Source organism: Paramisgurnus dabryanus, chromosome 11 (assembly GCF_030506205.2).
Source record: "Paramisgurnus dabryanus chromosome 11, PD_genome_1.1, whole genome shotgun sequence".
Classification (NCBI taxonomy): domain Eukaryota; kingdom Metazoa; phylum Chordata; class Actinopteri; order Cypriniformes; family Cobitidae; genus Paramisgurnus; species Paramisgurnus dabryanus.
Window position 1 is genome coordinate 27787258 of NC_133347.1, and position 14159 is coordinate 27801416.

The window sequence follows — 14159 nt, forward strand, 5'->3', positions numbered from 1 at the left end:
CATGGGGATTTCTCTGTATGCTTTATGCTAATTAATTTCTCAATCTGCGTTTTGAACCTGTTCATCAAAACAAACCGTTCTAAAGAATTAACATAAAGAAATGAATCTGCCATATGTACTCTATATCCAGTTTTGTTGGTTAACCAGAAACCTTTTTGTGGTCATGGGTAGAAGAGACATGTAACTAGCTCAAACTAGTCTAACAACTGTTATGAAACAATAATTTGCTAAACATAAAGCAGCGATATTTACAGTGTTCCTTTATCTTATATCCCCAACAAAATCAACAGAATACAAATATAGAGGTTCATACATAAAAGGATGAGTCCTATATAAACTACAGTTGTTTGGTTTCATCAGTCATATACTGTAAAAAATATGCAGCATCAAACCAACATATATTTTCGTTAATTTCAACCAAATTTTAACTTTTCACAAGCCAAAACTTTAAATAGTAAGTAAAATTGACCAAGCTGCATCTTTTTACAATGTTGGTTAAGACAAGAAAAGCAGTAAAGGTCTTCAGTACGGCTCGTCATTTAAGTGTAAGTACTTCAAAAGAATGTAGTCGGCCCAAAATCACTTCATACTCAGCATATTTCTGCATTAGAAGGCGGCAAACATTGTTCATAAATCATGGCCTGCTCACATTCACTCTGACTTTGAGAGCAAACTGATAATACAGCCGTAAAATATGAAATCGGTTTGAAAAGTCCATCCATTCATATATATGTATATGAATTTGTTGATGGTTGACTTTACCTAATAAAAGTAGCATTGTAAGGACAATTATATGCTACTTTTGTGGTACTATTGCAGTCAATTTGTGTAGCATGTAAAGCAAACTTAATTTCTTCTCTTAACGTCTGACACATACCTGTAGAGCACTTGAAGTATGCAGTTTGCATTGTGCCCTTTTTGCTCTTAGGCACCTGCTACTGACGAATTTCTTATGTAAATGTCACATCTAGATTCTCAGGAAAAATGACGTCATGGCAACACATTTGGCCCTTCATTATTAAAATAATTATAGACTTGTTTTGACGTGGATCCAGCGTTGGGTGTAACTACACTAAGTAATTAGTTCCTGTAATTTCATTACTTTTTTATGAATAAGTAAAGTAAGGGATTACTCTTATTTTTCCAATAATTGAATTACAGTTACTTCTGATGTAACTGAACTTAACACTGCGTGTGGACTGTAGATCAATTATATATAATACAATAGCGGATTTAACATCAACATATGAAGTCTATGGTTAAAATGCATGTTTTTAATGTATCTTTCTCACTTTAAATACTTTGATGAGTTAATAAGAATAATAGTAACACTCTAGTGTAGTTTACAATTTTAACTATTAACTGGTTGGTTATTAGCATTAATATTGCTGAGATATTGTCTGTTTATTAATACTTAAAAAGCACATATTTATGCCTGATTCTGCAAAACCTTATGCTACATCCTTAATCCTACCCAATTCCTACCAATACTTAAACTTAACAACTACTTTACTAAGTATTAATAAGCAGTAATTAGGAGTATATTGAGGCAAACATAGTTAATATTTAGTTAATAGTGACCTTAAAATTTTGAGCAGAATAATTGATGTACTTTTATATAATTTGTTTGAGCCGTTTTAAGCCGATCTTTATATCATTTACTAAATAGGATTAGTAATTACTAATTAGTAATAAGTAATTAAATACTTTTGAAGAGAGTAATTTGTACAGTAATCTAATTACATGATTGAAGATGCACAAAATTGTGAGTAAAAAAGGAATGGAATAATTTACAAATCTCATAAACTTATATTTTATTCACAATAGAATATAGATAACATATCAAATGTAGAAAATGAGACATTTTGAAATGTCATGCCAAATATTGGCTCATTTTGGATTTCATGAGAGCTACACATTCCAAAAAAAGTTGGGACAGGTACCAATAAGAGGCCGGAAAAAATTTGGGACTGTAATTAGTAACTAATGAATAACTTTTTTTGAGTAGTTTACCCAAAGTAATTTGCATGCATTTTATTTTTCTTCAGTTAATCCAGTAGTGAAATTCATTTCTTTTTTCTCACACTTATTAATTATTGTGAATAAGTCACATTTATTAAATCTTTTGAACCAGGACAATTTTAAACTCTGTTCTTGTTTCATGTTTTTAACTCAGGACCATTAATAACCTATGTTATATCTAGGGATTCACCGAATCCAGATTTTTTGGGTTCGGCCGAATACCAAATTTAAGATTCGGCCGAAACTGAATACCGGATCCTACTCGCATCCTTATTCCATTAACACAGTAAAACAAATTAATGAAGTAAACAACGTCCCCAGCAGTGTATTTTTCATCAACAGCCAAAAAAAAAGGATGACAAGTGGGAAAAACTATTTTGACAATTACCATAAGCCTATGCATAATGAAAGCGATGTGGTGTGATGCGCTTGTTTTTTCCAGGTGCGTCCGCGAAATGTGAACAGCCCCTAAGGCTCACCGAAAGAAAAAGCTTATCTTCACGTCAGCACCCGATGTGTTTAATCAACGGCCGGGTGACGTCGACCAGCGTAGCGCAAGCCTAGGGTTCAGTTCGGTGGAAAAAAAATCTAGGATTCGGCTGAACCCGAACCCCGTCAAAAAGCCCAGTATTCGGCCGAATCCGAATCCTGGATTCGGTGCATCCCTAGTTTTATCCTTGTTATGTTCCATGTTTAACCCAGAATAAATTTTAAACATGAGTTAAAAACTAAATTTATAAATTATTTTTTGGGCCATTTTTGCCTTTATTTGATAATAGGAGAGGACAGGGAAGTACAGGGTAGGTACGTAATTGGCAAAGGACCTCGAGATCCGACTTGATCCATGTTTTTAACTTGGGACTAGTTCACCCAAAAATAAAAATTCTGTCAACATTTACTCACCCACAAGTTTTGTTGTTCTGCTGAACACAAGGAATATATTTTGAGCAATGTAACCAAAGAGTTTTGGGGCACCATTGACTTCCACAGTATTTTTATTTCCTACTATGGAAGTAATTGGTGCTCCAGCTTGATTACAAATATCTTACAACGAAGAAATTTATACAGGCTTGAAACAACTTGAGGCTAAGTAAATGATGACATAATTTTCATTTGGGTGTAAACTATCTCTTTAACCCTTTTATTTAACCCAGATTCACCTTTAACCCTGGGTTAAAGCTATTATTTGTACTTTACCGTGTGCTTAATAGTTAATTATGGTGTAGTAAAATCAGAGACAAGTTATTTTACTCCAGAGTCCTCTTGTCTAATGAATTAACCATTTTCCTTTAGACTTTGTCCAGTCGAGCAGGATGACACCTAACCCTTCACTGATATTGGTTTAAATTGGTGTATCCACTGCAGTCCTCGCCATATTCTACTCCTACAGAAATCTGTGAACTCAGCACTGGTTACTGGACTGTAATTGAACCCATTAGCAATACTGCAGTGTAGTAATGGACCAATCTGATTCCCCTCCCACTAACTGATTCAGTCATTAATCAAAACTCCTTGACCAGTGTGCGATTCAACATCAATGTCTGACAGCATCTGCAATGCTTCATTGGACCAGTGTGCTTATGTTCTTGTGGTTGTGTTTCCTGATGATTGTCGTTAGTTTAGTAACACAAAAAAATATGTGACCCTGAAGTTGAGATTTATACAAATAAGCTTTCCATTGATGTATGGATTGGACAATAATTTGGCCAAGATACAATTACTGTACTGTATTTGTATCTGAAATCTAAAGGGGGTCGCACACCGGACGCGCAGCTCAGCTGCGCATAGCGCTGCGTCATTATAAAAAATCGAACATATTGTTTTTTATGAGTATACGCATACCGGCGCCAACAGGTGGCGCTTGTCCGTGGCGCCTAGCTACGACTCAGGAAGTGGCTCAAATCCCTGTCCCGCAACAGAGTGCCACTCACATAGTTTAACATTAAATAACATCATATTTCTCCCAAATCATTAACGATTAACATTGGCTGCTAACGTATATTTTGCATTTTGAAGAAGACGCTATCTGAATAAGCTTGCACTATTTAATGTGCACTTCTGGTGTACGATACCTCTGAGTTGTCCCAAACGCGACGCTAAGCTGTGCATCTGGTGTGCGACCCCCTTAAGGGTGCAAAAAAATCAAAACATTGAGAAAATCTCCTTTAAAGTTGTCCAAAGGAAGTCCTTAGCAACACATATTACTAATCATAAATAAATATTTTTAACAGTACTGTGCAAAAGTCTTAGGCCACCATGCTACCATTAGATTTGTTGTTTTTGTAATCATATATCATACATAATCATATATTATACAACCATACAATACAGGACATTTGTATGTACTATTAAAAACAGTATTAAATTATAAGCTAAAGTGTCAAGTATTTAGGGTAAACTCCCCTTACACTTGATCTCTAGAACCTAAATGACATGAAATACTAATTTCTAATCGAATAACTTCAGGACTTCAATCTTCTAAAAAAAACTCAAGATGTGTTTTGTGCCAAGAGAGGTCACACTAAATACTAATTGATGCCTGAAGAAGACTAAAAATGTTTTTGTTTTTAATTTTGTGTATACATTTCCTGTATTTTCTGTTTGTATCTTAATAAAAAGAGTGAAAAATTAATATGGGTGGACATTAAAACTTTGCTAAAACAACAAAGCTGGTGGTGGTGGCCTAAGACTTATGCACAGTACTGTATTTACGGTAGGATATTTTCATGAAATATATCATCTTTATATAATATCCTAATAATTTTTGGCCTAAAGAAAAATTTATAATTTTGACCCATACAATCTATTGTCGGTTATTGCTACAAATTTACAAGTGGGACTTAAAGGTGGGGTGCATGATCACTGAAAGCCAGCGTTGAGATTTGAAATCACCTTAACAAATACGCCCCTACCCCAACAGAATCTGGACCTTCTTTTGATAAACGTAATTGGCTGACTCTGTCTAGGTAATTTGTATAAGGCGTTCTGATTGCCTGAAAAGTTGATAAATGTTCAACTTTTGCCGCAAGCAACGGCAGTGTCGCGGCATCGACGGATCCACAATTCAGTTCGGCAAGCATGATGTCACCCATTAAAAGTGAATGAGAAGCGTTAACGCTTATGTGTCAATGCACCGTAAGGTTTTGTGATTTAGGGTCACAGTGGCCAGATACATTCATAGTTTTCTTAATAAATTTGTCATAAAATGTGATCTGATCTTCATCTAAGTCAAGGGTATTGACAAACATAATGTGTCCAAAAATAATTACACAAAAAATTCTGATCTTTCTTGTCTTTATTGAGAACAACCAAAAAACCTCAAAGTGCTTGTGGAAAAACTATGTGAACCCTAGAGTGTATGACCTTAAAAAAGCTAATTGGAGTCAGGTTTTAGCACACCTGGAGACTTGTTATAGATATGATAATACGTTTGGAGGTGTGTGGACTACAGCTATTTTGACTGATAAAACCCCTCAAACTTTCTGAGTTTGATCTGCGCAAGAAGAACACGCTTATGTGAGACATGCCTCACCAAAAAGGGGCTACCATCAAGAATTGTTGCTTTACATAAAGCTGGAAAGGGTCACAAATTTATTTCAAAGACTTTAAAAAAATTACCAGTCTACAGTTAGGCAATAATCTATAAATGGAGATGCTTTGTGACTGTCGCTACTCTAACAAAAAGTGGGCACCCAGTCAAAATGACACCAAGAGCAGAACAAAGACTCATCAATGACGTAAAGAAACAACCTCGAATGACAGATCAGATCACATTTTATGATCAATTTATTTAAAAAAAAAACATGAAATTCCAGAAGGTTCACATACTTTTTGCCACTGTATATACGCTGTAGGCAAGATGTATGTAGAACATTGCCCCTGTTTGACAACATAAAAAAAACCTTTGACTCTTGCTCTGTAATGATGGTAACATGAAGCCGGGAGCAGACAGTGCTGGATTGGATCGACATGGTTATTCATTTTTGACAAATCTCTATAGATTAGCATTAGCTTTGTATACATTAGCAGGAACTCCTGAATATTTTCTCACAAACACACACATACAGATGCCTCCTGCAAGAGTGTCAGTATTACAGGATTCATACAGGATTATGCCCACACCGAATAAACCGCCATTATTCACCCTGCAATCCCCCTCACAAAACACATAAACGTGTACACTCACTCAAAAACTATTAGGCAGTGAACTGTATTTTGTGAAATTTTTTGAATGTGAAACACTCTTGAGGTCGCATTACAGCCTTATTGTTTTTATAAAACAATTACATAATTAAACTAAAAAATAATAAATAATAATAATAATATATTAAACTGCTGTTTTATTAAAGTCGTGTATATATATATATATATATATATATATATATATATATATATATATATATATATATAATTTTATTTTATTTATTTATTTATTTATTTTGAAAATAGACCCCAATGCAAAATGTGCATCAACATTCTGTTTGTGTAATAAATGGCTTCCTAAAGCACGTTTATGGGTAAGAAAAATACATCATGAGTTTCATCATGTGTTTGGCGCTCTTATGGTTAAGTATCAGAAACATCTTACAGACTCGAGCTTGTCATTTCCTGTATTGCACGAAATCAAAAAGACAAGAAAGGGTGGAGCTGAGCAGAGGAAGAAAGTGTGGCATCACTCTCCACTTCCTATCTGTGCTTTCCATGAGTCGACAGATTGAGGAATGGAAAGAGACGAAATTAACCCAAACGCATAGAGACGCACTATTTTTAGCGTCGTTTCTAAATCTGCCTGTCGGTCGACACTCCGCCCCCTTGACTCCATGATGACATTACTGTGATGTCCTGCGATGAGCGCAGCGGTACGAGCTGAGGCCGGAGAGTAAAAGCGATGGGCTATTTCCCTAGTCAACCACAGCTTACATCGGGGTTTCCCCGTCGACATGTTTCGAGTCCTGAATAAACTCTGAGCTGTATACATCCAATGCTGTCAGGATTTTTATAGCAGCACATAAACAAGTGAACCAAACACTTACGCTGGCCCGTCGTTGCGTTACACTGATGTCAGGGCATAGTTTTGTTGTGACTCATCCGTTGTGATTCAGAGCAGTTCAAAACTTTGGATAGATTCATTATTATTGATGTTTACCGAGCGAGCATCACTTTTACTGTTACTCATTCAATTTGGTTTGAAAGTAATAAACTTGAAAGATGCCTCAAACAAGCCCAGTAAGCAATAGCCGTCATTTCAAGGTCTAGATTAACTACAGACCTGATGAGTAAACCAATTCTTACCAAAATAGACTTGAAATTGGTTACATGTTGTTTTTGCCAAAATGACTTGTGAGATGTTTGACAGTCCATCGTGTGAGCAAAGTCAACAGTGATTAAAAAAAGTTTGCATTTATTTACTTTCATTATTTTGGGCTACGGTTAGACGTTAGCCCAAATTCTGCCTCGTTTTAGTCTTGAGATCAAGGCTGTGTTTGGATGTCTATTAGACGTCTTTTAAACGCAAAATTGCTTGCTGGAAGTGGACTGTTGGGAGGCCTTAGTACTAAGAATTCAGACTTGGGATTTTTACCTTGTGATCGATACAACAGGCAAAAAAAATCACATCGACTTTGTAAAAAAAAATGCAGCGTGAAGTTAAAACCACTTGGTTTTGTAAGTCAATTCAACATACTATTTTAAGTTTTGACCTGTGATAAGTTTACATAACTTAGAAAAACAAGTTGAAATTGTTCCACTTTTTTGAAAATATGCTAATTTTCCAGCTCCTCTAGAGTTAAACATTTGATTTTTACCATTTTGGAATCCATTCAGCTGATCTCTGGGTCTGGCGGTACAACTTTTAGCATAGCTTAGCATAATCCATTGAATCTGATTAGACCATTAGCATCACGCTAAAAAATAACCAAAGAGTTTCAATATATTTCCTATTTAAAACTTGATTCTTCTGTAGTAACATCGTGTACTAAGACCAACAGAAAATTAAAATTAAGTGACATAAAAATGTATGTTGATATGACTTGTTAAAATAGATGTTGATTTGTTAAGTTAAGATAGCATAAAAATATATGTTGATTGTATATGAGGACCTAAAATAGGGCTTATGAATGCTAATAATATTCATCTGTTCTGAATGGCAAGTTGGCACTAGCATCAATACTGCAATCGGCCCAAAATTATAAAGTTTTGCATGTTGGACATATTCTCGCATCTTTTCATTGTCAGCGAGAGAAACCTTCCCAGCATCAACTTAAATATCTACATAAAACTCAAATATCAGCCTCATAAAGTTTACCAAAAGATGAAGATGAACGCAGGTACCCGTGTGTTTCTGTGGATAGTGAGTGACTGGTAGGTGCCAGGTTCAGGTGTGTGTGACGCCCCGGCTGGAGTGGGGTCAAAGCAGGATCATGATCTGCAGAGGAGGAACATTATCTCCTCATGTTCTCAGGTTCAGGGGCCTGAAGGTCACATGACCTCATAATGGGAGGTCACTTTACTCCATTTCTCACACTCAATTAGAGAGAGAACCTTACATCTTCACACATACGTCCACACGAATCATCACACTCACACACCTTTTATGGAGGAACGTTGATGCTGTTATGAATGAGTAATAAACGAGTATATACTGATCTGTTTTTTTATTTTATTTATTTATAGATAGTATCTTGGGGCCGCTATAAAGTTAGCCACAAGCAGTGGGGAAAGCATTTATGACATTTTCCTTTAAGATCACACTTGCATACTATCACACCCACTTGCATTCGAACATACAAACAAGTGTACACACTAACACTTGATCTTTCCAGGATGTGGTGCGCTTTGCTTTGTGTGCATGGACGGGGTTTCCCTTTTCATCATCACGACAGCATTTCCGTCTCGGCCGCTTGTTTGTGCACACAGCTAGGGGAAGAAATGTTATATTGTAAACCGCTGCTGTGTAATTGGGTATTGTTGGTTTTTTTGCTTTTGTTTAGCTCATGATGCTGGTGGTGCATTTCAATTAAAGTTGAAGGGTGTCATTAGTATCACCAATGAATGGTAAAAGTCACGATTGTTTATTTTTCCCTATTGTCTTTTATCGGTCATTCAATAATATAGTGCCAGCCCAAATTCATGTTGTTGGTTAAGTCATTGTTACTACAGATACATTAATAACAGCAACATGACACTTTTTCAGAAAGATCAAATTCCTTGTTTCATGACCAAAAACTAGATTTTATACAGTTCCTCATTTTATTATTATTATTATTATTATTATTTTAATGAAATATACAGACCATCTGTTTGGCATGAGGATTGTAATGCATTTTTTGCTTTAAAAATTTTCATTTTTTTTATCTTATACCATTTACGTTGCTTGATAAAAAAAACACTTACAAAATGTTTTAACTTAACAAAATAAAAAAAAATTGTAGGACTCTAAATCTTGAGTCTTGGACACGGTTTGTTGGCTCTTTATTCCAAACGTGATTTCACATTTCGCTATCAGGAATGCGTTTATTGCCGGAATTGGAGAAGCGATATTGTCATAGCAGCCGGCGTTACGTCTGGTATTTATCTGGTTGTCCTGCCAAAACGCTCTCTCTCATGTTGCCACCTCCAGCACTGTAACAGGCTGCGTGTTTTATTTAGAGATGAGACGCTTGAAGTGATTCACAGCTCGCAGAGGCCCTGAGACACGTGCAACATTAAAAAATACTCATTTAACATTTCTGACAACTACATTGAAATGTTTGCTAGGTACAGCTCACAGATATAATTAAAAACATATACTCTAAAAAAAAATGCTGGGTTGTTTTTAACCCAGGGCTGGGTCAATATTGGACAAAACACATTGCTGGGTTAAAACGACCCAAATAATGGGTTGTTTTAACCCAACTGCTGGGTTGATTAGATTGAGTGTAGATTTAATTCATGAATATCATGAATCGTGGTGCAATATTTAGTTCAACATACTGTAGATAATAATGACAAAGACACCACTGATCTATAGATGTTGTCGTTCAAAACACCTATCTTTGTCATTTCATTGACTTTACAGAAGTGTGACAATATACTATTTAAAAGAATATGTAATTATGTATTATTTACATATACATAATTTTCTTTAAACAAATGATATTTTGAACATACTTTGTCTGAACGAACCCCATGACATGGTTGAAGTAGTGGCTAATACTCTATGTAAAGTTAGGTCATTTACACTTTATATTATTATTTCCTTATTACAGTGTAATTTCATAAAAACTTCAACATGTACTAACAACATGTACTATAAGATGTTGTGTTTATTGGCTGGGTATTGGCAAGGGCCTTACGATACGATACACTGGTTACTGGTATTTCTGATACATGTGTCATGATACAATGTATCACGATATGATACAATACTTTGCATGTTGCGATACATTGCAATACTTTTTCTTTTCTTTTTTTCATATTAAAATTGCAAAAAATAGAGCTAACTTTTTTAAAAACTTTTTTTTTAAAGCCAAAGTGCTTCCACACGTCGACTTTGAAAGCTGCAGGTGTTTTTAAATTTTCTGCCATTTTCTTACTCTTGCTTACTTCTGAGACATTGGCAGAATGGCCGTATATGACAGACAACTGGACAGCGACAACTACAGCAGCGGCAGAGGAGGTCATTTGATGCACAGAGAGGGATTTGATGGGTTTTTAAAAATATCGATAGTAGAGACTGAAATATCGACACACTATCTTGGAAAAATTATCACGATAGTTTACTGTATCGATATGTTTGCACATCCCTACTAGAAAATCAACGTTATTTTGTTTGTTTGGTATAATGCAATGTGTTTGCCTGGTTTATGGTTAAAAAAACACATTATTTTCCACATACCGTACATTTTTGTATCTTAAGATTTCACTTTCTTCCTGAAACGCACGGATTTAAAAAGTTCTGTCCCTGATTGGCCAGCTAATCTGTACGTTGTGATTGGTCTGTATACCTCTAATGTCAGGCAGGAAATGTGACGCTCCTTACCATATTTTAAAGATTCGCTCGCAATGCAATACTAACAGGAGTTAATTTTCTTATGATAATGTCAGCCTTGGACTAATCCCAGGAAGTAAACTGTTGCCTACAATCCGTGTGTTTGTTGTAGTCCAAGAAAAGAGATTTATGTTGGAGACGATAACTAGCTTCATCGTTTACTTTGTGTTTTTTTACCTTTTGCATATGGTTAACATGTACTAATACACACCTACACACCAAAGGAAATGTAAAATCGTGAATCAGACAAAAGATGCCGTTTAATGTCGTTTTTGTGATACAAAAAATCATTCTGTGAAGATGTAACCTTGATATCTTTAATACTGTCTGAGTAAGTATGCTTCTAATCTTAGTATTTTACCCAACCATTTAATGGTTGGGTAAAAGAAATAAAGTGTGAACAAACTGTATGAAGATACAGACAAACTTTGCTACTAGTAGACTAGTCCTAGACTAAAATAAATGTTAGAGGTGTCCAAACTGAAAACAACTTGCACTGGCATATCTTTAAAATACATCAGTGCCCTTTGTTTTGCATCAAAATGCACACAGGTAATTTTTAGTAAGACATGTTTGTTAAAACTAGTTATATTTCCTAATTAAACTAAGGCCTATTCCAGGCTTAAGCTAATCTCTGTTCGGAACCACCCTATAGACTTAATTGTATTAGTCATCAATATTTTGTTCATTTTCTCTGTCATTTATCTGTCAACTTTATTAATACAATATCATACGGTTGACCACAAAAGGGAACTAAAAGCCAGTTTTCGTGGGGTCATAAAGGTCAAAGCATGCAGTGCCTTCATAGACACACAGAAATATTTTCAGCCTCATAGACATTGGAGCTCATTCAGGGTTTTGTTGCTGTTTTTTAGGGAACTGGGATCCGCAGGCATTCGTTCAGAGGTTTGGTCTGACTGGCCCAGTGGCTGCCCTCCAGTTCCTCACCCAAAACCACAAAGACTAGAGAGGACACCTCCAAACTGCCCTTGAACCTTCTGGTCTTCATACACTGTGTGGCTTTGCTTTCTGCACAATTTTGATGTTGTACTTCATCCACAATGCATTTATGCGAATGTGAAACAAATAAATGAAGTATCGTGGTATGTCTTTATTTCATAAACTTTTGTGGAAAGGTGTTTGATGCAGTACCACTTTTGATACTTATATCAAGTATCACAATTCACTCTTCACATCTGACTACGATTTGATTTTTTTTCTGATTTTGTCGCACTGTATTATCTACAAACACACTGTAAATAAAGATTAGTTGTGTTCGTGCTGCCTTAAAATTTTGAGTTAATTCAACTTTTTAAAAAAAAATTATTGACTTAACATTTTTTTGAGTAAAATTAACTTAAGAAGAACAATATGGCACACCGGTTAGTCCCGGATATGTCCGTAGGATAGAGAAACAATGAAGTCCAACCATACATAAAAATAAAGGGTTATCCCGCACACTATAAACTTGCAAAAGATAAAAATATTTATTGTGACGTTTCGATCACAAGATCTTCCTCAGGCATACATTAACGTAAAATAAACAATACGTTTTTAAGTTGAAACAAAAAACTTTTGTACCGCCCCTCCTTGGAAATCTGTTCATGATGCCTTTATAAATGCTGTCTAGATGGGCAGCAAACCACACTGTAAAAAAAAGTTTTGTTGATTCAATTCAAAAAAGTAAGTTACCTGGTTGCCTTAAAATTTTGAGTTCATTTAACTTAAAAAATGTAGTTGACTCGAAAAAAAGTGTAAAACAAATATTTTTAAGTTAAATGATAATTTAAATGCACCCAGGTAACTTTTTTAAAGGGGACATTTCACAAGAAATTTTTAAGATGTGAAATAAATCATTTGTCCCCAGAGTACATATGTGAAGTTCTAGCTTAAAATATCATATAATTTTATTTATTATAGCATGTTAAAATTGACACTTTGTAGGTGTGAGCAAAAATGTGCTGTTTTGGGTGTGTCCTTTAAAATGCAAATGAGCTGATCTCTGCACTAAATGGCAGCGTTGTGGTTGGATAGTGCAGATAAAGGGGCGGTAGTATCCCCTTCTGACATCACAAGGGGAGCCAAATTTCAATGAGCTATTTTTTCACATGCTTGCTGAGAATGGTTTACCAAAACTAAGTTACTGGGTTGATCTTTATTGCATTTTCTAGGTTGACCCAATTATAGCCCTTAAACATGGAAAAGTCAGATTTTCATGCTATGTGCACTTTGAACCAACTTTTTTTTTTACAGTGCAGGGTTTGAAACCAGTGAGGTCTGCATCAGTAGGATATAAAGACTTGATTGCATGTGGCGCTCAAACATCACAATGACAAAATGGTAAAGCACGTGTACCCGCACACATTCATACATACCAATACTGCGGCTGGTCATATTCTTCCATAGCCTGTCTGTTTTTTTCTCTTTGCCTTTCTTACATAATCCACCCATCACTTACAAACCGCCGTAGTGTTGCATTCCTGTTCTCTTGGCAGGCCTGGACCTCCAGACAGTTCAGTGCCACACAAAACAGCAGTAACGCTGCTCGCGCTCTCTCTTCTGCCCTGAGGTCAAAGACGCAGCAGATGTTTTTGGCCGCACATGAAGATTTAATGCCATTTTCCAAGTCGCATGTGAAAAGACAGATCAAGAAATAGATGTGAAAGTGGCTTCTGTGTTGTCACACATCAGAGAATGTGTGTGGAAAGAGTCAAACTACAGACAGGAAGTACGTCAGGACCAATAGAGGAAGTAAAGGGGGTGGGGGGCGGTCGAGGCCGCAATTCAGTCGGAAGCCGCAGTGGAACTACAACCAAAATACTCTCCGCGTGTTACTTTAGGCCAGACAGGAGGGGCATGGGTTCAAGACGAGCTCTTTTTTTGTCTGCGGTTATATGTATGCTTTCTTTCGTGGCTAAGACATTCTCTTTGTAAACGCAACCATTTAGGTTTTCGTCTTGCCTGAGTAACTTAAAGTCGAGGATTTACATAGAGTGTTATTTTTGTACTATTTCAGAGCAAGCTTATGTAATAATTATAGACATGTAAAACAGAGACACAGGCAGTGTTGCAAAAACTAGTTTCAATCACTTTTAGACATCGATTTATA

At 35.8% G+C, this 14159-nt stretch overlaps 1 protein-coding gene across 1 annotated transcript in view; it reads left to right on the forward strand.

The window, feature by feature from the left end:
• LOC135729808 (phosphatidylethanolamine-binding protein 4) overlaps window positions 1–12173 on the forward strand; it is a 166883-nt gene extending 154710 nt beyond the window's left edge. Inside the window, exon 7 of the mRNA XM_065247670.2 lies at window positions 11926–12173. Within this exon, the coding sequence (XP_065103742.1) occupies window positions 11926–12017 (92 nt within the window). The 3' untranslated portion in view covers window positions 12018–12173. The remainder of the gene's footprint in view (window positions 1–11925) is intronic.
• The last annotated feature ends 1986 nt before the right edge of the window (window positions 12174–14159 follow it).